The sequence below is a fragment of the Gadus chalcogrammus genome, chromosome 4, assembly GCF_026213295.1.
Source record: "Gadus chalcogrammus isolate NIFS_2021 chromosome 4, NIFS_Gcha_1.0, whole genome shotgun sequence".
NCBI classification, from domain to species: Eukaryota; Metazoa; Chordata; class Actinopteri; order Gadiformes; family Gadidae; genus Gadus; species Gadus chalcogrammus.
This window is the reverse complement of record NC_079415.1, coordinates 24,034,510-24,062,105: the sequence shown is the minus strand read 5'-3', so window position 1 is coordinate 24,062,105 and position 27,596 is coordinate 24,034,510. Positions and strand designations below refer to the sequence as shown.

General features: G+C 48.3%; 1 protein-coding gene across 6 annotated transcripts in view; it reads left to right on the top strand.

The window, feature by feature from the left end:
* Window positions 1-27,596, top strand: part of LOC130380890 (histone deacetylase 4-like) — a 143,307-nt gene that overhangs the window by 68,114 nt on the left and 47,597 nt on the right. For all 6 annotated transcript variants that reach the window (XM_056588299.1, XM_056588294.1, XM_056588295.1 and 3 more), the window contains 6 exons: window positions 1,868-2,190; window positions 13,808-13,958; window positions 16,048-16,171; window positions 17,206-17,324; window positions 23,160-23,288; window positions 23,807-23,913. In XM_056588299.1, the coding sequence (XP_056444274.1) occupies window positions 1,868-2,190; window positions 13,808-13,958; window positions 16,048-16,171; window positions 17,206-17,324; window positions 23,160-23,288; window positions 23,807-23,913 (953 nt within the window). The remainder of the gene's footprint in view (window positions 1-1,867; window positions 2,191-13,807; window positions 13,959-16,047; window positions 16,172-17,205; window positions 17,325-23,159; window positions 23,289-23,806; window positions 23,914-27,596) is intronic.

Genomic DNA, 27,596 nt, shown 5'->3' with positions numbered 1-27,596 from the left:
GCACACCTTGTCCGTCGACTCACAATCGTTTCTGACCATCGCCATCCACTCAACCCGGCAACTGTAACACACTACAGCTCAGTGCTGCTGACCAATAGGAAGGCAGAGTACCAACTACGTGCGTCAGCAGACTTTAACTTCCTGCCAGAGCTGATTAATAACAGGTCAGATGATCCTGTTAACCATAGCGTGGCTCTCACGGTGTTCAGCTTCTATCCTGAGCGGACTGAAGGCCCTCATGCGGGATTGAGGGGAGAGTGAAAATCTGGAGACGATCTGTAGCTTGGGCGGCATGTGGCTCAGGTCCCCGGCTCCTCCAGTGTTGAGGTGTCCCTGAGCAAGACACCTCACCCTGACTGCTCCTGACGAGCTGGCTGTGACCTTGCATGGCTGACACCGCTGTCAGTGTGTGAATGTGTGCATGACTGGGTGAATGTGTCAATATTGTAAAGAACTTTGAGTGGCCGCTGGTTAGAAAAGCGCTTTATAAATGCCGTTTACCAGCTCTGTTACGTGAACAGCTCTGTTATTCTAACTCAATAGGTATGTCTTTAGAAATAGGATAATATAACACATGCTATTTGCACTTCTAGGGTTAGGGTTTGGGTTAGGTTGAGTTCATAGGTTGATAGCATGGTTGGCCTTCGTGGGTGTTAACCACTTGAAGAAAAAACAAAACAAAATAAATGTGTTGTGCCAAAAGTCCACCCTTATTTCTCACATTCAATCAGTTGTTATCAGAACACAGGATGACATCTCCCTTAACCTTATATAATCACAGTAAAGTCTGCCTGAACGTCCATATTCCCGTCAGGATGTAAAGGTCCAGGTACCAGACTACCCTGTGCTGCAGCATGTGACGCAAGGCCACGGTGTGAAGTTGTGAGATGCATTACAACAAGCATTAGCTTGTTTTGATGACGCTGATGTTAGCTGCCCACAGGGATCCATGTCCACAGTGTAGGAAAAGCTTTCCCAGGAGGCCCTGCGTTCTTAAATGTGATGCGATGGTGTTTGACAAACTCAGATAATTGTTCTTTTACAACTTGTTTAGTCTGTTTATTCCAAGCTCTCCACAGCATAACATTACAGCATCGCCACAACGGCGGGAAAATCACGGCACACACACTAAGGACGCCCTAATCACTGTGCGCTCTCTAGTAACACCTAGATGACGACCGTAAATAATAAAATAGAGGCGCCCACAAATATAACTTGACACAATTCGTTCCCAGACCCTCAAGGTCTCATCATGCTTTGGGTCGCTGTATTCTGTGTACATTACACTTTTGGAAGCACATTACGCGATATAAATGAAAAACACTAAATAATTGAATGGAGGGTAAAGAGATGCCCAGCTTGAAGAAACACCAATGAGACAAGCATGACTCCTGGACGGTGCTGCGTCTCGTCGCCATGCGTCTCATGTCGTGTGGCAGCTTGTTAGGAGAGAGTGCTACAGAGACGGTTCATTAAGGAGCTCCGTCCAGGTGGAGCGTTTAGCACTTCCCCTCCGTTGTGGGAATGATGGTTGCTAAGCATCAACTGTTACCGACTGCTCAGACTTCGCCCAGAGCCCCTCTCTCTCTCTCTCTCTCTCTCTCTCTCTCTCTCTCTCTCTCTCTCTCTCTCTATCACTCTCTCTACATTTCTCTATCTCTCTATTTCTTTCTCTCTCCATCCATCTTTAACTCCTTCTCTCTGCATCCATTGCGCTCACCCCCCCCCCCCCCTCTCTCTCTCTATATATATATATATATATATATATATATATAATCGCTTCAGAATCGCTCTCTCTCTCTCTTTATCTCCACTCATCTGTAACCTCTCTCTCTCTCTCTTTCTCTCTCTCTCTCTCTCTCTCTAGTGGACATCAACTCCGCCCTTCCGCTGCGTCTCCCTCCGGCTGCCATCCCCATGGACCTCCGGGTGGACCAACAGCACCACCACCACCAACACCATCCACACCAGCAGCTGTCTCCCATGTCCCCCCTGGGCCAGCAGGGCCCCCTGGGCCCCGGGGCCCCGAGCGGGGGCTCCAGCCCCGGGCGGGAGCAGCAGCTGCAGCAGGAGCTGCTGACCCTGAAGCAGAAGCAGCAGATCCAGAGGCAGATCCTCATCGCCGAGTTCCAGCGGCAGCACGAGCAGCTGTCCCGCCAGCACGAGGCCCAGCTCCAGGAGCACATCAAGGTACGCTGGGAGGGCCGGGTGGGTTGGACCTGAGGGCAGGGGTCACTGATTTCATAGGTGGATTGTCTGGATGTTATTGGTTGATTTTGATTGGTTGATTGGTGGGGTGATTTGATTGGTTGAATGGCCAGTGGATTTGATTGGTTGATTGGTTTGTTGACTTCATTGGTGGATTGTTTTGATTGGTTGATTGGTGGGTGGATTTGATTGGCTGATTGGGGGCTTGACTTGATCAGTGGGTCATTTTGATTGGTTGAATGGCGAGTGGATTTAATTGGTTGATTGGGGGGGTTGACTTGATTGGTTGATCGGTGAGTGGATTTGAAAGCTTGATTGGTGGCTTGATGGATAGATTGATTGTTGGGATGATGTGATGGGTTGATTTGATTGGTACGTTATTGATTTTATTGATTCATTTCTCAAAAAGCTGGAGATATTGGGTTACCCTGATAGTTAGTTCCCCTTGTGATTGGTTGATTATCTGATTTGTTAATTGGTTCGGTGGATTGATTGATTGAACAAGCGGTGCACACCCCATGTATCAACATCTTGATGGTGACTTCAGGCTGTGTCATACGAGGGCCAGCCTGCTTGTTTGTGCAGCTCCATAGTTGACCTCCTGTTGTCCTTGGCGTTTACAGCCATGCATGTTTTGGCATATTTCCTGTGGAGGGCCGGCTGACTGGGTGGGCTGCACCATCAAACCAGCTGATCCTCCTCTTCCTGGCAGCCTTGTGTTTTCGTCTACCAGTGTGTGTGCCACATGCGTTTATAAGGCATCAGCACTCCGGCTTTCACGTTAAGGACAACCCTGAGGTTGTCCTTAACGTGAAAGCCGGTGTTTTATGCTGCTAAATATGTTCCCCTCATGTTCTCCCCCAAGGGTTAGCGTGATAGTGATTAAACTACCCCTAAATGGTGGGACGGATGTGGGAACACATAGGAGCAACAGTAGCTCAGGAGGTGGTGCGGGTTGACTGGTCACCAGAAGGTTGCTAGTTCGAGTGAAGACGCCTCACCCTGACTGCTCCTGACGAGCTGGCTGTCGCCCTGTGTGGTTGATACCGCCGTCGGTGTGTGAATGTGTGAATGAATGGTTGTAAGTCGCTTTTGATAAAGTCATCAAAATCGCCTAAATGTAAATGTAGGTGCTCATAAAGATGTGTTCCCATGTATCTATTATATACGTAACATTACTACATATTCAACCATCTTTGGACCGGCCAGTCGTCCTGGTTCCAGGGAGCGGGGCAGTGGGGTGGGGTGAGGGGTAGTAAGGAGGCGGGTGTAGGGGTGTCTCTCCAGTCTGTGGTGGGGCTGGCCCGTGACGCACAGACGAGCCTGGGAGGCCCTCTTTGAATCAGCCCCATTCACAGCCTGTGTGTACACACGCAACACACACGGACACACAGACACACACACACGCACAGACACACAGGCACACACACACACACACACACACACACGCACGGGCACACAGGCACACACACGTACGGACAAACACACACACGGACACACAGGCACAGACACACAGGCACACACACACGGACAAGCACGTTGACGCACATGCACACACTTGCGTTGGCACACTCGTTGTGTGTGTTGACACACACACAAACACACACACATGAATGCTCACACTTCCACACGCATGCATGCACACTTTTTGAGGATGTGTTCTAATGCTCACATGCTTTCATGTATGCACACACACACACACACACACACACACACACACACACACACACACACACACACACACACACACACACACACACACACACAATCAGATGCAACAGTGTACGCAGATCTTACACCAACATTGGCACACATGACTGCACACATAAACGTTGACACATGCAAACACATACACAAACACACACATGCATGCAGAAAAGGTACACACACATACATGCAAGCAGACAGAAAACATACACACACACACATTCATGCAGAGAGACACAAAACACACACACATAGACACACACAAACCCCCCCCCCACAAACACACACACACACACACCCACATACACAGGCAGACACAAAAACATACAGATGCTAAGATCATACACACAGTTCTCCTCATTCGGTGTCACACGCAGAACCCAAACCCCGGAACACACACACACGCACACACACACACACCCACACACACACACACACACACACACACACATAAACATACACATACATACACACAAACACACACACACACACATCCATAAACACACAAACACACACACACACACACACACACACACTCACACACCGACACATTGCAGTTGCGTACAAGGCAGATCAAATAGTGGTGCAGCCCAGCAACAGGTAAAGAGAATATTTCAGAGCACTCTGAGAGTGGAGCATTAAGGGGATGAAGGAGGGCTGTGTCTAATCTGCCCAGCCGAGCCCTTGGTACCAGAGACTTTTAGGTCTGCCCAGCCCCACCACCACCTCCCCCAACTCCACCGCCATCACCACCACCACCACCCCCACCACCCCCACCATCTCCACCACCACCACCACCACCTCCAACTTCCACACCACCACCACTTCCAGAAACCGCCACCACTACCATACCTCCTCCTCAGTCAGCATTCCCCAGACGTCAAGACACTAGCCTACCTTCTCCACCACCACCAGAAAACCCCTATCACCAGAACCCCATCACTATCCTACCTCTACCACCACCGCCCCTACCTCAAGAAGACACCACCACCACCATCACCACACACCACCCTGATGCTGAGTTAATCAAAACCACTTTCCACTATCAAACACCACTGCCACGCCCGGAAATCGGCCCGCAATCTATTCCCTGTAACCTTGGTTAGATAAACCAACTTCTTCAGCCTGATGGTGAGGGGTCTCTCCCTGGTCCTCCTCCCAATGAGAGGCTTGCTGTCCCTGAGTGCTGCAGGCCAGAGACAAGAACACGCAGTGGGCCTCCTGGCCAAGGGTCACTAAAACACTTGTGGGCCGCACTTTGTCATCATCATGGATGCTGCCATAACATCCACCTCCCTCTTAACTAAAGCACAGGGAGGGAGTGGAGGGAGAGAGTAGGGGGAGGGAGGGACAGAGACAGTGTTAGCGAGGGATGGAGGGAAAGAGGAAGAGGAGGGATAGGGAGGGAGGAGAAGGAGATAGAGAGGGAGGGGAGAAAGAGGGCGGGAGGGAGAGAGAGAGGCTCCTAAATCTGCTATTATAAAATCTTGCTGATGACATTTTAAAGACATAGGGCCCTATTTTAACAGTCTGAAACGCAAGTGAGAAGCGCCAAGCGCAAGTAGCTTCGTAGGCGGTTCTATGGCGATGTTGCTAGTTTACTGGCGCATAAATTACTCTTGCAAATCTAAAAAGGGTTGGTCTGAACTAGCCTAGTTACCCGTAGGTGTGGTTTGGGCATAACGTGCAATAATATACCAATACCAATGAGAGTGCCATCTCCCATCCCCTTTAAGAGCCATGAGCGCATTTGAATCAGACAAGTTGATATTTTGACAGAGCGTTTGCAGTCTCCAATGAGACAGATGCATGACCACATTTATTTCAAACTTCAAATGGCTCAGTTTATGGCCAAATAATATGGCCTGATTCACACATGGAATAGTGTTTTCTTCCACAACTTCAGAAACACTGAGTCCTTAAATAAAAGAAAACTTAACACACATATGATATGCGGTAACTGTGGTTCTATTTAGTGATAGACGCAATACATTAACAAACATCGTTTCTTACTAGTATTGTATGCATTATCGTTATCGACTTGTGTTCCTAATATGCATTTGTCCCCTCGTTAATATACATTGCCTTGGACTATTATGCGTTACGTGTTTAGTTTGCGTATGTTTTAACAAATGGATGCACACACGCGCCCGCTTTTTAACACTCGTAAAACAATGTTTTCTCACGATCAAATACTCATCAATCCTAAAAGTTATGAGCTTGTACACGATGTCTGTGTCAAGAAAATATGTGTTTGCAGTACGGTGTTTGCAGATGCATTGATTTAAAAGTACCACTTATTACCACTGTATCAGCTGTTCTTTCCCAAATAATTTACCAAGAATGTGTGGCTAGGTAGATGAGAGAAGCAAAGTGTATGCGTGAGGTGCACAAGCAACATTATGCATGTGCCCTTAAAATAGCATCTGAACAACGCGCCACTAACTTTAAACAAGGTATTTTCTGGTTTGTGGCGCATTTATTTTCTGAAACTGCAAAATAGCACCAGGGAACGTTTGCACCAGAACACGCCTCCTCCTTTCGCCGAACCGCACCTTGGGGCGCAAGATCATTCCCTAATTTACAGGCGTGTGGCAGTGGAGGTAGAAGAACGCTCTGTGCCAGTTGCAAACTAGCAACGACACATGCGTCAGTGTAGAAAGTCAATTGCGCGAGATGCAAGATAGGGCCCATTAGGGGTGGGAATCTCTTGGCACCTCACGATTCGATTCAATTCCGATTATGAGGTCAACGATTCGAGTCGGAAGCGATTATCGATGCATCTCGATGCAACAATTTTTTTTATGTACATTTTCATGCATGATTTTCAAAAATATATTTATACATCTGGGTTTGCTACTCAGAGTTTGCTAATCACTTCCTATTTTTGTGATGATCATTAAAGACATCAACAGATTAATTAACTTATCTAATATTTCATAAGCGAGAAAGCTTTTGTCACAAATATGACTTTCTATGAACATTGCAATAATCAATTCAGCTTGCATTATAACACAATATGGAAGCAGGCAAAAAAAGGTTGCAGTTTTATTTTCTATCTAATCTATCTTTTCTATGTCATTAAAGGAAAAGCTGCTCTTGAATTAGAAGTAGTTCTTGTGTCTGGCTGTGAGTTTGCACGCATGCTATGCGTAGGCTGAATCGCAATCGTGTCAATACAAATCAGATTGGCCAATACACACTGAAGATAAATTCAATAATTGTAAAATTACAAAAAGTCTCTCTGGCAAACAGAATGTTGCAGCAGGCAAAAAATAATAATAATATATATATATATATATATTGTAGCGGGCCAGTGGGTGTGGGGTTTCCACGCCACCAAGTCAAATGATACACACAACACAGAGAGCAGTTCAATAAGGTGATTTATTCAAAATAGACGAATAATTGTCACCAGGGTGGGGAAAAGGGTAATCCAGAGTCCGTAGTCCGTAGTCCAGGGGTCGTCACCGGGAGGGTTCTCACGCAAAGCGGTCAGTACACAAATAATCTGTCAATGTTCAGGTTTCCTGCCCTCTTTGGCCACACACAGTTCGCAGAGGCACTCCATAGTAGGCTAGCTTCCATGTGGTTGCATGCTCCCTTTTATCCCCAAGCAGCCAGCATGCTGCCACATACCTCCCCTCAATCACCACCCCTCCCTGGCGTCTGCCACACACCCTCCCCCTCAGCTCCGACCGGGAGGGAGGGGCGATCCAGCTCCCCAGAGCATCCCTCCTGGATACGGCATCCGCATTCCCATGGGCTGCCCCTGACCTGTGAACAACCGAGAAGGCAAAAGGTTGTAATGATAGGAACCAGCGGGTGACCCTGGCGTTACTGTCCTTATTCCTTGACATCCAAACCAGTGGTGCATGATCTGTGACCAGGGTGAAGTGGCGCCCCAACAGGTAGTACTTCAGGGTTTCCAGGGCCCACTTGATGGCAAGACATTCCTTCTCCACCGTGGAGTATTTTTGTTCCCTCTGCAATAACCTCCGGCTGATATAAATAATCGGGTGTTCCTCACCTTCATGTAGTTGTGACAACACTGCCCCCACCCCTGTTTCCGACGCATCCGTCTGCACCACCATTGGCTTGGTGAAGTCCGGGGTTACCAGCATGGGTCCTGAACACAGTGCGCTCTTTAGGTCCTGAAAGGCTTTCTCCGTCTCCTCGGTCCATGTGACTTGGGCGGGCAGCCGGTCCCTGGTCAGATCTGTCAGGGGGCTGGCTACGGATGCAAAGTGGGGAATAAACCTCCGGTAGTAGCTGGTAAGCCCCACAAACGTGCGTACCTGTTTCTTGGTCAGGGGCCGTGGCCAGTCCTGTATCGCCTCCACCTTCTTCATCTGGGGTTTCACACATCCCCTCCCAATGGTGTAGCCCAGGTACTTTGCCTCCTGCAGACCGAGCTGGCACTTCTTTGGGTTAGCCGTTAGCCCTGCCTCCCGTAAGGCCTGCAACACTGCGCTCACCTGCTTCACATGAGTGTCCCACTCACTCCCATGGATGACTATATCGTCAATATAGGCCCCCGCGTACCCCCGATGGGGACGGAGTACCCGGTCCATCAACCTCTGGAAGGTGGGCGGGGCCCCGTGCAATCCGAAGGGTAGCTTCCTGTAGTGGAACTGCCCGTCAGGAGTGGCAAAAACGGTTTTCTCCCGCGCTTCGGGAGCTAAGGGTACCTGCCAATAACCCTTTGTCAGGTCGAGCGTGCTGATATACCGGGCGGTCCCTAGCCGTTCTATGAGTTCATCTATTCGGGGCATGGGGTAGGCGTCAAATTTAGATATCTCATTTAGCTTCCTAAAGTCGTTGCAGAAGCGTATGGTGCCATCGGGTTTCGGCACCAACACTATGGGGCCCTACTCACTGTTTGACTCCTCAATGACTCCCGCTTCCAACATAGTCTTTACCTCGCTCCTGACGGCCTCTCTCCTGGCCTCCGGTATGCGGTAGGGTCTCAATTTCACCTTTTTCCCGGGCTCAGTGATGATTTGGTGCTGTACCAGATTGGTGTGGCCCGGTTCACTGGAGAACACATCCTGGTTCTGGTCGACCAACTCCATGAGCTCCTGCCTCTGTGCTGGGCTCAGCTGTTCCCCTAGGGGCACCTTGGCAGGCCCGGTTTCACTGGTAGCCTTTGGAGGAATAGAGCAGAGTACATCCCGGGCATTCCATTTCTTTAACAGGTTCACATGGTCAATTTGAGTCGGGCTCCTACGTCCCGGCTGTCGGACTCTATAATTCACCTCCCCTACCTTTTCAAGTACTTCGTATGGCCCGTTCCACCGGGCCAGAAACTTACACTCTGTTGTGGGGACAAGTACCAGCACTTTATCTCCGGGCTGGAAGTCTCGCTGTTGGGCCCCTCTGTTGTAGACCCGTGCTTGGGCAACCTGGGCCTCCTGCATGTGTTCCCGCACCAGGGGCCACAAGGTGGCCATCCGGTCCCTCATGTCTCCCACGTGTTCCACCATGGTTCGATGGGGCGATGGTTGCTGTTCTCAGGCCTCCTTTGCTATGTCCAGCAGCCCCCGGGGTCGTCTCCCATAGAGGAGTTCAAATGGAGAGTGGCCGGTCGACGATTGGGGCACTTCTCTGATCGAGAACATGAGATAGGGAAGCAGCTGGTCCCAATTCCGTCCGTCCGCCTCCATCACCTTCTTCAGCATCTGCTTCAGGGTCCGGTTGAACCTTTCCACTAGTCCCTGCGTCACTTCCCGATAGAGGTTCAGTTGACCCCTGTGGGTCCACCTCGTGTAGGCCACACATCCGGACCTCCCTCTTATCGGCCCTCGCCCTTCTCCGGTGTCATCTTTCCTTTAGGTTCCCCCGATCTCCCCCCTCCCCGGCCAAACTGGCCCACAGTTGGCTAAACAGTGGGGAGTCCCTCCCAATAAGAACCGGCACCGGCAGGTTTGGGACGACTCCCACTTTTCCTGTGTATTGCCCCTTTGTGGTCTGTAGGTGAAGGAGGGTAGTGGGGTACCGGTAGTTCTTAGTCTCCCCGTGTATGCATGTTACTGCCACAGTGTCCCTCAAGCTCGGGGACTGGGCGAAGTCCGGTCGGATCAGGGTCACCATACTCCCGGAATCCAACATAGCTGTCGTGTCCCTTCCGTTGGCCTTCACCGGAGTGACTGGGGAAGGACCACTTTCCTCCCCCCAGCAAACCGTCAGCAATCTGCAGGGACGCTCGGTTGTTAACTCACCAGCTGATGCAGACGGCATCGAGACATCACGACTCGGACAGGACCATGAGATGTGTCCCGGCTCGCCAAACTCGTAGCACTTTCTGCTGTCGGGGTTCAGGAAGGGCCGTCGTCTCGGGGGCTGGCTCTTGGCGTCTCCCTGGCCAGGATCCTGCCGTGGTCCTCCGTCCTTATCCGCTCCTGCTCCTTTGGGCGAGGGTTGGGTTCACCCCTCAGTGGACGTCCACTGCGTAGGACTTCCACAGCCACCTGGTGACCTTCCACCAACTCCACCAACTGATCTGCGCTCTGCGGGTTAGCCTGGCATAAATCACCTTATTGAACTGCTCTCTAAAAAGTTACGAGGCTAACTTTTTAGCCTCGTATGGGAAGGATCGCAAGAATTTGTCCATGACCACCTTCTCTGTGGCCGTAAGTGTCAGTGGGGCAGCCGTCAGTCAGCCTTTGGCCAACCTAATTAGATCGTACTCGTATTTGTGAGCGTGGCGACGCCGTTGCATCATAAGTCCAATCATGAAACCTCTGTGACCTACTTATCAACGTGTATCCATACCGGCGTAGTATTTCCTTCTTCAGCCCTTCGTAGTTAGACGCCTGATCGTCCGTCAGGTCCTGATACGCCTTCTGTGCTGTGCCTGACAGGAACAGTGCGAGTAGGCTGGCCCATTGTGCTTTTTATTGAGGTATGCCTCTATATCATCAGTCTCTGTCTGCTTTAAAAGAAACCTGCTGGGGGCAGGACGGGAAGCTGTAGCGCCTGCAGCCACGCCGCCATGTCCGGCTGCTAGCGCTCCCACCAGCTCCCGGGTCGTAGCCTGATGCGCCATGCTCACTTCCACTAGCTGTTTCATCAACGCTTCCATTGTTGTCCCTGTGTTGGTATATCTATTTAACTTGGCTTTGGCTACAAGCACGCATTCTCCACCACGTGTAGCGGGCCAGTGGGTGTGGGGTTTCCACGCCACCAAGTCAAATGATACACACAACACAGAGAGCAGTTCAATAAGGTGATTTATTCAAAATAGACAAATAATTGTCACCAGGGTGGGGAAAAGGGTAATCCAGAGTCCGTAGTCCGTAGTCCGTAGTCCAGGGGTCGTCACCGGGAGGGTTCTCACGCAAAGCGGTCGGTACACAAATAATCTGTCAATGTTCAGGTTTCCTGCACTCTTTGGCCACACACAGTTCACAGAGGCTCACGCAGAGGCACTCCGTAGTAGGCTAGCTTCCATGTGGTTGCATGCTCCCTTTTATCCCCAAGCACTCCTGCCTAATGCACCTCAGGCTTGCATCGTTAAGGGAGGCAGTCCCTGTAAAGCTTGGGGGTGGAGCCAGCATGCTGCCACATACCTCCCCTCAATCACCACCCCTCCCTGGCGTCTGCCACAATATATATTATATATATATATACATATATATACATATTTTTTAATTCCGATTATCATTTATCTGCATCGAGACAGAATCGTTCTAGCGAGAATCGCGATGCATCGAAGAATCGATTATTTTTCCCACCCCTAGGGCCCATACTGTTTAGATGTGAAGTTGAAATCCTCTTTCCACACAGCGGTGCTGGGAGGCCCACATCTTGGCCATAACACTAATCAACAGACTGTAAATCCAGGAGAACATCTCCGTCATTGATCTCAACTGGTGTAATCTAATGGTAACGGATACCGTCTGTCTTCTTCCTGCTGTCTCGCACTCTAAGATGGTGGATTTAAGTTCTGGCCTTGCCTGGGACGTGTCCCCGACCTGGGTACGGTCCACCATTAGGGGCCCAGGTGGGGCCCAGCTACTACCCTATGGGGCGGCATGTGGCTCAGGAGATGGAGCTGGTTGGATGGTAACTGGAAGGTTGCTAGTTCAATCACCGGATCTTCCTAGCTGTGTGTCGAGGTGTCCCTGAGCAAGACGCCTCAGCCTGACTGCTCTTGATGAGCTGGCTGCCGCCCTACGTGGTTGACTCCGCCGTCGGTGTGTGGATTTGAGCATGAATTGGTAAATGTTTGGCAATATTGTAAAGCGCTTTGAGTGGCCACTGGTTAAAAAAGCACTGTATACATCCAGTCCATTTACCATTTACCATTTACCCTGGCTGACTACTGTACAGGCTGTTCATTCAGTTAGATGCGGGGCTGTTGTTGTTCAGGCTGATCAGTCAGATCTCGGGTGTGTAGCCAGATCATAGACATGTTTACAACTTTGTGCTTCAAATCCAGATCTGGAGCAGGTTCAATCCATTGCGCTGCTGTGTGACACACTACATTCCTTTAATGTAAAATAAAGTGTTTAAAGGCTTGTATTTCCATGAAAGAGCGATCCTCACAGAAGCAGACAACACAACGATGGAAGTGTGTGTCCCCACGGCGGTGTTGTGTGCTCAATGCCTGGGGTTGGCGTGAGCAGCCTGTGATTGGCTGTTTGTATGAATGGCTTTGTTGTGCGTGATGGCTTCTTATTGTCGCGCTTCAAACACCTGTTGGCTGTGGCGCTCCAGATGCTCAGCCCACGAGGCCAGCGGATAGAAACGGTAGATAAAATAGAGCTGAGGCATTTTATGACTCACCGTTAAGGTAAAGCACGTGTTCGTTGAAAAAGTGTTCCAGTAAACGCCCAGAGAACTTCAGTTTTTGGGCGTCAGTAGCTTAGGAGGTAGAGCGGGTTGACTGGTAACCGGAAGGTTGCTAGTTTATCCCCGGCTCCTCCTAGCTGAGTGTCGAGTTGTCCCTGAGCGCCTCACCCTGACTGCTCCTGCGAGCTGGCTGTCGCCCTGCGTGGTTGACTCCGCCGTTGGTGTGTGAATGAATTCTGTGTGTGTTGGAGGCATCAGAATGGTCTGCTTGTTTATAGACCCCTTTCCACTCCAGGGGTGCTCCTGCTCTGTTATGAATGAGTAAATGGACAAAGGGATGAAGGGATACATTACAAATGAATGAAGGCATCAATGAAGAAAGGATTTATTGATTACTTGTTTAAGGATTGAATGGCTGAAGAGCTGTAGGAATGAAAGGGTGAATGATTTAAGAAATTAATTAAAGGGATGACCAGCTATGTTAATTATTGAGAGGGTGATGGAAAGGATGAATGAAGGGATGAATGATTGAATGAAGGGATTCATTATTCAATTAGTAATTTAATGAAAGGATGAATGATTGAAAACAGGGATGAATAAATAATGTAAGAAATTTAAGATAAGGAAAGCCTATTTATTTATATGTTTATTTCCTCATTAATTTTATTTCATAGCCTTATCTATTTATTTATTCAATCTTGACTCAAATGGCTTTCTAAGACAGAAGGAAAAATAAATTCACGTACAGAAGGATGAAGGAATGACTGAATGGAAGAGAAAATGAACAGCAAAGCCTCCTTTCTCTGAAATTGAATGAAAGGTGTTTATGTGTGTCATGAATATACTTATCTACATTACTCATGACTGTCCTCTGTCTCTCTCCCCTCTCTACTGTCCCCTATCTCTCTATTCCCCATGTGTCTCTCTCTCTCTCTCTCTCTCTCTCTCTCTCTCTCTCTCTCTCTCTCTCTCTCTCTCTCTCTCTCTCTCTCTCTCTCTCTCTCTCCCCCTCTCTCTCTCTCTCTCTCTCTCTCTCTCTCTCTCTCTCTCTCTCTCCCTCTGTCTCTGTCCCATGTCTCCTTCCCTGTCTGAGCAGCAGCAGCAGGAGCTGCTGGCCTTAAAGCACCAGCAGGAGCTGCTGGAGCACCAGAGGAAGATGGAGAGCCACCGGATGGAGCAGGAGATGGAGAAGCAGCAGCGGGAGCAGAAGCTGCTGCTGCTGAAGAACAAGGAGCGGGGACAAGAGAGTAGGTTCAGCGCAACCCACACTGCAGTGTCCTGCATACTGTATTGTAGGGTATTATACCATGTAGACCAGGGATGGGCAACTGGCGGCCCGCATCCTCACTCAGTGCGGCCCGCATCCTCACTCAGTCAGGCCCGCACATAATAAAAAATAATAATAATAATAATAATAATAATAATAATAATAATAATAATTGATCGAGTTACAGAAAACTCGGTCAAGAAAGATGAGAAAAATTCATAGAATTCGAAGGCAAACCCATGCGTCTAGTTTGCTTAGAAGCGATATCAGTCATTAAAGATATCCACTTAAGTCGCCACTACAACTACTACAACTGCTTGTTGGGTTTGAGTTCATTGAGTTGTTGCACTTAATGTTGGGCCACTGTTTTTCAGTTTTTTGACTTCATTGAATGATGATGTATGTGAGCCCTTTGCACTGATAAAAATACTGACCATTCATGTGGCTGTTTGAGCATGGAAAACATGAAATGAATGTATGTTGGTTCAATTAACAGTTTATTTTGTCCGTGCTTGAAAGAAGGTTTTCATCTCGACCTTGCTTTCGTGTATTGAGTTCATTCAGATATGCAAACGTATCTGCCATGTATGCAAGCTGCGCACACCATTCATCACTTGCAAGCAGCTTTGCGTCATCGAACATCTTCTCTTCAGTCAAAAATATTTTATATTCCTCCCTCCATTCGTATACGTGTGTGTGGGTGTTGTGTTGTGTTGTGTGAAGTGTTTTACTTGGTTTACTGGAGAAGGCGGGGCTGTGCACAGTCTAGAGTCTAGACCTCTTTAGAATAATTTGCATATTCCGTCTGAGTGTAGGCTACAAACGCGATAACTATTTACAAGTGCAAAAACGCCAACATATTCTTTATTTTGCTGACCACTTGTTTTTTATCCCGACAAAAGCCTCGTAAGGACAGTTCCTCTGCGTTTCTCTCGTAGATCGCACCATCTTTCAACGTCTTTGTTTAATACGACTGCATCACCATCTCTCACATGATCAGCAGCTCGCGGATTTTGCTTTCTCTCCAGTTAGAACTGCTCATGATGATATCGCTGAGTTGTTTCTGTGGAGACAATGCAGCAACCTCTACCCAAGCCCGAAGAATTGGCCCGAGGCCAAACTTAGTTGCCGACCCCTGATGTAGACTATACTAGATACTCGACTATATTATACCGCATTAAGCCATGTAGACTATACTAGACTATACTAAACAGATGATGCTGCTGCTGAAGAACAAGAACAAGACAAGAGAGTATGTCCTCAAACACACACACACACACGCACACACACACAACACACACGCACACACAGACGCACACAAACAAACGTATGATGCCAGCACAAACTACCACCAACTGTCATCTCTTTTTCCTAAACATGATGAGCTGACGGATCCCAGCTGTCAGCTAATGAGAGTGGGAGTTTTGGTTTGTACCGGGCACAAGAAGTGTGCGTGTGCAAGAGCATTGTAACATGTGCAAGTGTTGTGGTTTGTGCGGCATGCATGTTTTGAGTGTGTAAAAGTGTTAAATGCGTGCGCACATGTGAGCATTTGCAAGTCCTTCAAGGATATTTTCCAACAGCGTCCCATAGAGGCTGCTGAATGATCCCTCTGCCCTTGGCTGCTGGCCCCAATCTCTCTTTCTATCTCTCGCTCGCTCTCTTGTTTCCTCTGTTTCTCTCTCTCCCTCTCTCTCTCTCTCTCTCTCTCGGGCCGGTAGACCTTGAGAGGCTGAACACTTAGGGTCTGTGTCTGTGTGTGTGTGTGTGTGTGTGTGTGTGTGTGTGTGTGTGTGTGTGTGTGTGTGTGTGTGTGTGTGTGTGTGTGTGTGTGTGTGTGTGCGCTAGTGCGGTGTGTTTGTGTGCGAGTGCGGTGTGTGTGTGTGTGTGTTTGGGTGTGTGTGTGTTGCCTCTCTCCGTCAATGTTACGTTGTCCACATCTTTAATGCACCATTGTCCCCGGGCGACAGGGTTACATTTTGTCAACCTCCGATGATGTTATCGTCGTGGGTCCCTGTCTCGCCTGTCCCTGTCTCATATGTCCCTGTCTCACCTGTGTCCCTCTCAAGGTGCGGTGGCAAGCACAGAGGTGAAGATGCGTCTGCAGGAGTTCGTCCTGAACAAGAAGAAAGCACTGGCCCAGCGCAGCATCAACCAGGGAGGAATCCCCAACGACGCCCCCTACTGGTACCGGTGAGAGAAACACTGCTTTAAATATCATGCCATATCATGCTCTTTTAGGGTTTATAATTGCATTTGCATGCCTGTATGTTAGAAATAACCCTTATTATTCTCACAGTGTAGTCTGGCTATTGCAAGACCAAGCTCAATCGTAGATTACACGTTGGTCTGGGGAAGCTGCTGTCATTTTCTTCAGCAGAAGAGGCGTGATCAACGGGCCTAGTTCAACTGACTCTGTACGCGATTGGCCCCTTGTCGTCGCTTCCCTGTCGTCATTGTGTTAAATAAGCCAATAGCGCGCCAAGGGGAAAAGCCAGCTTGGTGATTGGCTCCTGCAAAAACATATCGGAAGCAGAAAGAAATGAATTGCGCTTCTCCAGACCCTTGTGCAGGGCGAACTCAAGTCGCCGACAGAATGGGCGGTGCTACCCAGACTACTCACAGGGCTCATTTCAGTAAAACCAATTTCAGCCTCTTTCAAAAACGGTCTGATTTGTATCATAGCGCTTTAAGGCCCACCTCCCGGGTAGCCCAGTCTGCTGTGATTGGTCAGCACGCCCACTTTGTTGCAATTGGTTGAACGTTCACAAATCGAAAAAGCATGATATCACCACTTTAACCTTTTTCACCACCAGAACCTAGTGTACTGTACTAAGACGGTCTGCCCCCTACTGGTACCACTGAGAGAAACACTCCTTTAACTCTTATAACTGAAAAATGCTACACCAGACTATAATGGAGTTTTCTGGACGTTACCCTACAGGTTGTGGTCTGCACCCTACTGGTAGCAGTGAGAAAATCAATCCTTTATGATACTTTCAAATAGGCATTTATAGAATAACCATCTTCCAAACTTGAAAATAATGACGATCCAAACGTGGGTATGCAAAAGCACCAGTTCAGTTTTGTTTCTCATATGCTTGGGGGTGAATGAAACAGTGCTAAGTGATAAAATAAGACTGCAAAAAGAAGGGCTGATCTGAACACATAATAGCGTTGGGGGGACTCACCAGTCCTGAGTGTGTTCTGCTTGTGATTCCCTCCAGGAAAACCCAGCACAGTTCTCTGGACCAGAGCTCGCCCCCCCAGACGGGCCTGTCCCCCTACAACCACCCCGTCCTGGGGGTGTACAACCCCCGAGACGACTTCCCCCTGCGCAAGACCGGTAGGCTGCGGGGACCCAACTCACACAAATACACACACATACTCACGCACAAACACACATGCACACACACACAGATGCACTACGTCAAACACACACAGATGCACACAAACAAACACATACACACACAGACACAGATGCACGTAAACACAAACATAGACACAAAAAGATACACATAAACACTAACACACAAACTCACACAGATGCACATAAACACATCCACACACACACACACACACACACACACACACACACACACACACACACAAACACACAGATGCCTGTAAACATTAACACACACGTGCACATAAACACACACGTACGTAAACACTTACACATATGTGCAAACAACACGAACGCACACATAAAGACAATCAAATATGCACACACCCACATACTTCATCCCTCACACAAACACACACACATTCACAAACCCATGCATATAACAACTAATGCACACATGCACAGAAAGAGGCACACACGCATACACACACACATGCATACGCACTTGAACACCCATGCATCTACCTTTACACACATCACATGTGACACAACACACATTAGTCTACCTGAGTCCAAATATGGTCTTGCACCAAACTCACACACACACACACCTACGCTTGAGTGTGGGTGTGTGTGTTTGTCTGTGTGTTTGTTTGGGAGAATTGTAGACCTCATGACCCGATTCTCTACACACCTCCTCTCAGTAGTCACATTTCCATCTAAAAGAATCTTTAGAAAGTTCGCAAAAAATAAATTAGAATTAGGTGCGTTTCCATCAAGTGGTTAGAGCAGAGAACTACGCACATTCCAGGGCTTGTCGTATCCTTTTGATAACATCCTCTCTTAGGTCCTGATATATAGTGGAATTGCGTTGTTTTCCATCTAAAATAGCTGTTTTTTCTTCGATGAGAGCAAGGAAAAGTTTTACCTCTTCAGCGGTCCACACGTATCTATTATTCACATTGGCCATCAGTTCCATGGACGTATTTAAAGGATACATTGTACATATTTATAATTCGAAATTTGTCGCAGCCTTTATACCACATATACTCCAGGGTCTATAGCATATAACCGCGTTTTCTGATTACAGTTTAATTAGGGGTTTAACGGTACATGTATTTGTGATTGAACCGTTTCGGTACGGGGTGCTCGGTTCGGTACGGAGGCGTACCGAACGAGTTTCCAATACGGACATATTAAGTAGAGGACCGCATGTGTGGAAAATGCTGCAGCCGCAAATGCAGTTGCGCACACCGTAGCTGTGTTCGAAATCGTTCCCTATCCACTCACTCACTATTCCCTATATTGTGTTCATGATATAGTGCACTATTTAGGGAACGAACAAACGAGAATTCGGACACTACGCTTAACATTTCTAAACGTCATTTGCGTCAGTAAATGCGCCGGGTATTTGTGTGACGCAGACTGATGCCCCCACATCATGTAAACAAACCGGACACTCACGACGAAAGCTGGAGGTTGTATTGAAGTTGAATGTTACATTTCCTTATTAATTTTGAATGTTAAATATTCAATGTTAAATTCCAAATAAATTGTTGACATTTCTCAACGAAAGCCGGAGACTCCATCATTAAATGTACTAGTTTTCGCGGTTATTCAGCTTCTTCTTCTCCTCCGGAAAAACACGGCTGCATTGCATTGCATACGGGAGTAACATGTAGGGTACATCGTGTGTACACTCAAATTTTGGGTTAGGGTTAGTTTCAAGCAACAACTTGAAACTGTTTTATGTTGCAATTGTTAAATTTTGCACATGGAGAAAATATATATTTTTAAAGAAACAGTCTGAGCCAATGTTATTTATTTTTATTTCTACATTTCAGAATCTTGTATTTATATTTTTGAGCAGAATTATAGCTTTGTATTGTCTAATGTTCCTATTGTTAAAAGCACAAAAGTGTGTTATGAACAACAGCACATTTATATTTTGCAATTTGTTTTCTTAATGTACCTAAAATGAACCGAACCGTGACCTCAAAACCGAGGTACGTACCGAACCGAGATTTTTGTGTACCGTTACACCCCTAAGTTTAATGGATTTTCCACAATGTACCAGCTCTCTGAAGGCTGGACTGACAATTTGACTGGAATTACTAGGTGTCCATATATCAGGGATTAATGGACACGGTATAATTAACGGATGTGCAAACATAGACATCCTATATCATATATATATGATATAGGATGTCTATGTATGCAAACGCTTAAAAATATATATATATTGATGCTACAAGTTGATGTTGGCAGGGTTGCTATGGCCGGTCGTTATGCGGAAATCGAAAGGACGTCAGTCCTGTGTGTTCAATGTTCGCTATGTTCGCTACGTCGCAGCTGTTTTGAAAAGTGTGTTTCCATCTCCCTTTTTTGCGCATATACTCTCTTTCGCATTTCTCAAAACCCACCTCAAGCGAGCGGATAAACTTTTTTGCGAATTAGAGAATTTTTATGCAAATGTTGGTGTTTCCATCACCGTTTACTGATTAGATACTTCAAAATTCACATAAAATCAGGGTGATGGAAACCCAGCTAGTCTCTCTCTCTCTCTCTCTCTCTCTCTCTCTCTCTCTCTCTCTCTCTCAATGCAATGCACACACACACACACACACACACACACACACACACACACACACACACACACACACACACACACACACACACACACACACACACTCAAACACAAACAAAAAATAAATTTGTTGTGTTGCTCTTTTCAAATGAAGCCCCCCTCCTCTCCCTCTATAGTGGGCCCTTGTTTGGATTTATCCCCCCCCCCCACACACACACACTTTATCCAGATATACTTCAACACAGTCTAGTTTGATGTTCCTTCATAGTTTATGGCCCATGGTCACCTAGCAGCCATCTGGGTTCCAGAGGCCGGCCGGGTGGTGGGGAGGGAAGGCATAATTCCAGAGGCATGTTGGTCTGCGCCTGCAGGTTCCAGACGAATTGCAGCATGCAATTAGTCCACCCCGTATCCCTGAACGTGATTGGTGACATGATGAGCAGACGGATCCCAGCTGTCAGTTAATGAGAGTTGGGGTTTATTTTTGTATCGTGCGCAAGAAGTGTGTGTGTGCAAAAGTAATGTAGCATGTGCAAGTGGTGTGGTTTGTGTGGCACCCATGTTTTGAGTGTATAAAAGTGTTAAAAGTGTGCGATGACCTCATGACCATGTGCTTTGGAGAACAATAAAGCCAATTGTTTCACATCAGGCAGCTTGCAGGGGTTTACCAAACATATCACTCTGTGTGTCATAATAAATAAAAGCAGGATCATCAGGCACAGTGAACCATAGCCAGCCTTGATTATTGGCATAATTCTAGTATATTGAATATCAACAGACCATGAAAACCTTAAAAATGCTGATCACAAAAAAGTACCACATTGACTTGCTGTAGTGGAACATAGTTGTTTAGTGTCAGGATCAGACACTGATCGATGAATAAGTCCAAAAATAATATACTAGTGAAAACAAAATCGAAAAATGTAAATGTGAGCATTTACATTTAGGGCATTTAGCAGACGCTTTTATCCAAAAGGGCTTGCAATAAGTACATTTCTCAGAAGAAAGACAATACAATATCGCTTTCGGTACAGTAAGGATTTTCATAGAATCAAGTGCCAAGCACTAACAATCACTAGGTTAACCCATTCCCCGTACACAGCAACGGTAGTTAGGATAAGATGCTACAAAACTAAGTACCGTACTATTTATTTATTTTTCCACAATGTCTTGTTTGTTTTTGTTTGTTTTTTTAAACGATTTATGATGACTATATGCTCTGTAAGGTGAACTTGGGTGTCTTGAAAGGCGCCTCTAAATTAAATGTATTATTATTATTATTATTATAACTAAGTATGACATACAATAAGTGCATACATTAAGCGCCAGGACGTACAACATACAATAAGAGATGCTGATGGTTCACCATGAATTCTCCATCGTGTTACAGCTGCGATACTGTTGCATAACGGTTATAATGAAATGGGGACGGTCTACCAAAGCAGTTGTGGTGTGACTCGTGTGAGAAGCCAAGCAGCGAGCTGAGAGAGGACTTTCTTTACAAAACACTACCATTGTGTCCCCCCCGATCCCCCACAGTATGCTCCACACGTGATATGTTAATGAGGAGGCTAGCCACGATGCTAATTGGTCCAACCGGCGGCGGCGGCACAACAAGCCTTCTGATTGGCTCACGCATTGTAAACACTAGCCTCGGCTCCAATGGCACGAGCCAGGAAAGAAAAGACCAGACAACGAGACGATGTTGTGTCTGCTCCCGTCCCGGGACACACTGTGCGTTTCCCGTATCGCTGGGTGGCAGCGGGGTGACCCACACCGCACCACACAGGGCTGCTGGGCCTTTTGTTCGCTTGTCTGGCTGCTGAACCCTCAGCCAGTGATATGAGGAGAACGGCACAAAACAAACAACTCTCACCTCCTCGGGGGGGTTCTCCTTGCCTGACGGCATCCTGTGATCCTGTGATCCTGTTATCCTGTGATCCTGTGATGGCCAGGGTCTGAGTCGTAGCAGAAGTAGCAGAAACACGCTGTCGGTTCGGTTTTTCTCCCGATAGACGAGAACTAAAAGTGTGTTTTGCTTGGGATACTGACAGCGGTTTCAAAGCCGGGTTATTTTTATGTCTGAAACTGTTGGGAGTAGATGACATTGAACTGAACTGACAATTGTTGAACAGTGTTGCAGCCGCAGAGAGGTGGGACAGAGGTGAAAACCGATTTGGAAAAAGGACAGGCATGAATACAGTTGAATCATACAAGTCCTTCATCACACTCCAGGGAAAGTATGAGCACTCGCTGGGGGGCCGTCATGGTGGTCAAGCAGCCCTCTCTCTGAAGCTATCGGATCACTCTAGGTCAGGGGTTCTCAAAGTATTGACAGCTGAGGGCCAATTTAGGAACCCAAAATTTGACTGAGGGAGGAAGGAAAAAAGAATTGGCGGGAAACGCCGTCAGCATCCCAGTGGTGAAAAAAAACATTGCACAGTGGCCCTCTGGGAGTGAGCTCTAAATCAAGAAACTGAGGTTCATCCTTTCAAAGTAATGTACAGTCGGATTAGAACTAACAAATGTAAAAGGATTCAATTGAAAGCTAGAGAGTCGACTTTTCTCTTTATATTTATTTATTTTTGTTTAAATTAATATTGATATAATAATAAAAAAATAAAATATATTTTTTTATTTATTTTTTAATAACTTACATCTGTGTAACATTGCGGGCCGCCAGGAATGTTTCTGCGGGCCGCCATTGGCCCGCGGGCCGCACTTTGAGAACCAATGCTCTCAATGGTCAACAGGAATGTTGTTAATTGAACATGAGGATTTTAATTAGGATCATTGATCCCTCTCTTGTATTGCAGTTTAATTTATCACCTCTCTCTTTCCCACAACCCTCTCTGTCTCTATCTCTCTCCTTTTTTCTCTTTCTCCCCTCTCCTCTCTCTATCCAACCCACCTCCCCCTCTCCGCCCACTCTCCTCCATCTGCCTCCCTCCCCGCCCCTCATCTCTCTCTCCATCCATTTCCTCTCTCCTCCCATGCCTCCCCCACTCTCTCCTTCTCCCTTTCTTTCTCTCTCCTTCCCCATCTCTCAAACTCTCCCCCTGCACTCTCGGCTCTCTCTCTCTCTCTCAAACTCTCCCCCTGCACTCTCGTCTCTCCCCCTGCACTCTCGTCTCTCTCTCTCTCTCTCTCTCTCTCTCTCTCTCTCTCTCTCTCTCTCTCTCTCTCTCTCTCTCGCTCTCGCTCTCGCTCTCTCTCTCTCTCTCTCTCTCTCTCTCTCTCTCTCTCAGCGTCGGAGCCCAACCTGAAGCTGCGCTCCAGGCTGAAGCAGAAGGTGAGTGAGAGGCGGAGCAGCCCACTCCTACGGCGCCGCGACAGCCCCATCACCGCCGCCAAGAAACGCTCGCTGGATATGGCAGGCAAGCACACACACTCTCACGTACACATGCACACACAAGCGCACACTTGCACAAGCAAACACTCACACCTATGCTCACACACAGGTACACACACATACAGGCACAGACACACACACGTACACACACACTCACCAACACACACACACACACTGCTGAATGCCTCTTACTTTCATTGAGTATTTATAATGTACTAGAATCTGAGAGCCTTCGGATCTTTTCTTTTGCATTTTGTAATGACTTCAGTTCAGAACTGTGTTACTAAATGTGGGTGGGTGTGTGTCTCTGTATGTCTATCTTTGTGTGTGTGTGTGTTTCTGTGCGTTTTTACGTGTGTGTGTGTGTGTTTGTGTGTGTGTGTGTGCATGCGTGTGAATGTGTGTGTGTGTTTGTGTGTGTGTGTGTGTGTGTATGCGTGTAAATGTGTGTGTGTGTGTCTGTGTGTTTCTACATGTGTGTCTGTGTGTGTGTGTGTGTTTGTGCATGTGTGTGTGGATGTGTGTTTCTACCTGTGTGTTTAGACTCTGTTTGTAGCAGTGCTCCCGGCTCTGGCCCCAGCTCCCCGAACAACAACAGCTCCTCTAATATCCCCAACGAGAACGGCATCGCAGTGTGCTCCAGCGTCGAGGTAACACACACACACACACACACACACACACACACACACACACACACACACACACACACACACACACACACACACCCGCCCGGCTGCACGCCAAAATGACCACACACACACACACACACACACACACACACACACACACACACACACACACACACACACACACACACACACACACACACACACACACACACACACACACACACACCCCAACACACTTTGCCGATGCGGCCCCAGGAATGTCTCTATTTCTCAGGAATTACCAAACGCTAAGGTCCGTTCAGAGCCAAAAGAGGCATTTAATTAATAACAGAAAATGCGTGTTTGCATATTTCTTACGTGTATCGGTATCGGCCAATAATTTTTTTCAGTATCGGCCTATTTTTTCTTTTCTTTTTCTTTTTTTTTTGTTGCCTTGACAGTTCAATAAATGTACATTTTTCTAAATTGAGACATTGTAACATTTGTTATCATCATTGTGTCATTTTTATGATGTAAATTGAGGGAGGCTTAGCCTGGAAATCCAAACCCACATCTAGAAAGCTGTAGGTTCTGGCAACGAGTAATGAATATGGCCCAACTCGAGGGGCGGCACCAACCATGTATTTGAAAATATCACTGGATAACACACATTGGATAACACTATGACCAATCAGAAGAATACAAGGGGTGATGTATCCAGACCAGTAGAGCTAACCAATAGATAAGACTCTTGCCGTATCCGGTCGGTAAAACAGCGACGCTTTTGGCCCGCCTATATTGATACATCGATGTGATTGATTAATGTTCTGGGTCAGGGGAGGCCCAGAATATATTGCTCGTTCCCAGAGTGACTCGCTGAGCAAATTCAAATTGTGCTCTCGCGAGAACTCTGGATTTCCAGGGTACTATTGGCTCCAAATATCGGCTCAAGAAAATCAGTATCGGCGTATCGGTTATCGGCTAAGGCTGATGAAAAAAAATCGGTAACGGTATCGGCCCTAAAAAATCTGTGGGGTAGGCGTCAAAGTCCGAGTCCTCATTGAGTCTCCGGATGTCATTGCAGGATCTAAAAGTCCCATCGGGTTTGGGGACCAGCACGACAGGGCTAGACCTGGGCCGTGTTCCAATATCCATACTTCCATGAGTACACTTAAATGTCGTACACTATCCGTACTCACTGTGTGCTAATTTTCAGATGTCAGTGTTGTTCCAAATCGAATACTCCATGGTGCACTAACCGGAAATTACGATCATGACCGCCGCCGCGGCTCCTCCCCCACAATAAGCATTCCGCTGTGTACGGGGAACTCTTTACGCCTAGCAGCTATAATAAGCTATAAAAGCTGTAAAAACGACAAAATGACTCTATTAATGCAGGCTATGTGGAAACTGCACCGACTTTGGCTCAGCCTGGCTCCGCCCTCTTCCGCTACGTAGCTAAGATGGCTTCCGTTGAGTACGAAAAGTGTACATTGATCCAGACTTCACGATTTAACCGTTTTGAGTACACTATCCGGGACCTTTCAATACACTTATTTTTGTCCGAACTGAATTGGAACGCCCTACGTAGACTAGTAGGTACGGATAGTATGGATATTGGAACACGGCACAGGCACTGCTTGACTCCTCGAAGACTCGGAGCTGGAGCATTCTGACGACCTCCTCCCGGATGGCGTTCCTACGGGCTTCTGGGACCCGGTAGGTGGGGACGCGCACCGTGACCGCTGGCGCCGCCTTGATGTCTTGTTGTGCGACCCTGGTCCTCCCGGGTACTTCTGAAAAGACATCCTGGTGCTATAGGATGTCTTCCTCAAGGTCTTGCTTCTTGGCTGGGCTGAGGTCTTCTCCCACGGGAACCACAGGTATGTCGCGTCGGGCGGCCAGAACCAGGGGTGTCGGTGCCGGTGGGTTAGCTCCCGTCTGCCACTGCTTCAGCAGGTTTACGTGATAGAGTTGGGTGGGTGTGAGGACCAGGTATGAGGACCTGCCGTTGGTATGAGGACCAGGACCAGGTCGCCGGGCTGAAATATGCGCAGCTGGGCTCCCCGGTTGTAGACCCGGGCTTGAGCTTGCTGGGCATGTCGGAGATGGTCCCGGACGATGGGCCAGACCTGCGCCATGCGGTCCCGCACCTGCTTCACGTGGTCCACCATAGTGCGATGAGGGGATGGCCGACTCTCCCATGCCTCCTTGGCGAGGTCGAGGAGTCCCCTTGGTCTTCTCCCATACAGCAGCTCAAAGGGGAAGAAACCTGTGGAGCGTAAACCTGCTCCCTGGTTATCCCTCTTTACCTGGAGGAGGCTAAGCAGGTCCTTCATTAACCGTGACATGAAACAAGACCCCTGGTCTGTGAGTACCTCCCTGGTTATCCCTACCCGACTGAACAGGAACATAAGCTCCTTAGCCACCGCCGTAGCGGCGTGGAGTGGCAGGGCTTCCGGATACCTGGTAGCGTAGTCCACTGACACTAAAATGTACCGATGTCCCCGGCTGGTTTTCGGGAGAGGCCCGACAATGTCCAGAGCTAACCGGTCGAGTGGTACTTCGATAATGGGCATGGGTATTTAAGGGTTCCGAACCAAGGGTCTCGGGGAAGCACGCTGGCAGTCGGGGCATGACTGACAGTACTGAACAACGTCTTTTTTCACCCCGGGCCAATAAAAACGGTCTAAAATCCGGTCCCTGGTTTTGTCCATGCCTAAGTGGGCTCCTAACAGATGTGAGTGTGCCATAAACAGCACTTTGCTGATATAAGGCTGGGTACCACCAGTTACTCGATACAGCAGACCCCCCCTGGTTCTGAAGTGACGGTGTGGCAAGCAAATCACGACTCCCTCGCTTGGCCGTCGTGGGCGAGTACGTGACTCCAGGCGTGCTTCAAGACGTCATCCTGCAGCTGGGCACTGGCAAACTGTCCGGGTCAATCCGTCCCCCCCCCCCATTTGAAAAAAATCAGAAAACTCGGTGAGAGGGGAGCTCTCGGCTTCTCCTGGTGGGCCGGTCTGCTCGGTAGCCGTCAAGGTATCCGGAGGGTCCAGGGATGGCCCTGTGGGTCCCGCTCGGGGGGTTCCTCCCGTTGAGTGGCCTGGGGTACCCGGTGGGGTGGGGCCATCTCCCTCGGGTCCGTCGTCCTCTGCAGATGATTCTGCTGGGGTTGAGTGGACCACCCGAGCACCATAAGCGGGTCTGCCTGTTCGTCCGTGCCGTCTTGGCGGGTCCCGCGGTGGTCGGTAACCCGGTTCGGGGTTCCGCAGTCTGTGGGATATGGGGCAGTCCCTCCCAATTAATTGGTTGTGGCACGGGGAGTTGGGGCAAGATCCCGGCCCGTGCCGTAAACATCCCTCGGGGGGTCCGCACTACCACATGGCAGGTCTCGTACGTGCGGGTGTCCCCGTGCACACTGGCGACCTCGATGGGCTCCCCTCGCTTTCCCCCAGCTAGGTCGGGGCGCAGGAGGGTCACGATACTGCCGGTATCCAGGAGGGCCTGAGTGTCCTTATTCCCTACTCACACTGGGAGGGTTGGGGCCACGGGCTTCTGATGCGCCCAACAGGTGGTCAGGAAACACGGCCCTGACCGTCCCACGTCGGCGAAGGCCAAAGGCATGGATACGTCCCTGTTTCCGGGACACTGTCGGGCAAGGTGTCTGGTCTGACCGCAGCCGAAGCACCGTCTATCCTCTCGGGGCTCCTGGGAGAGGGCCG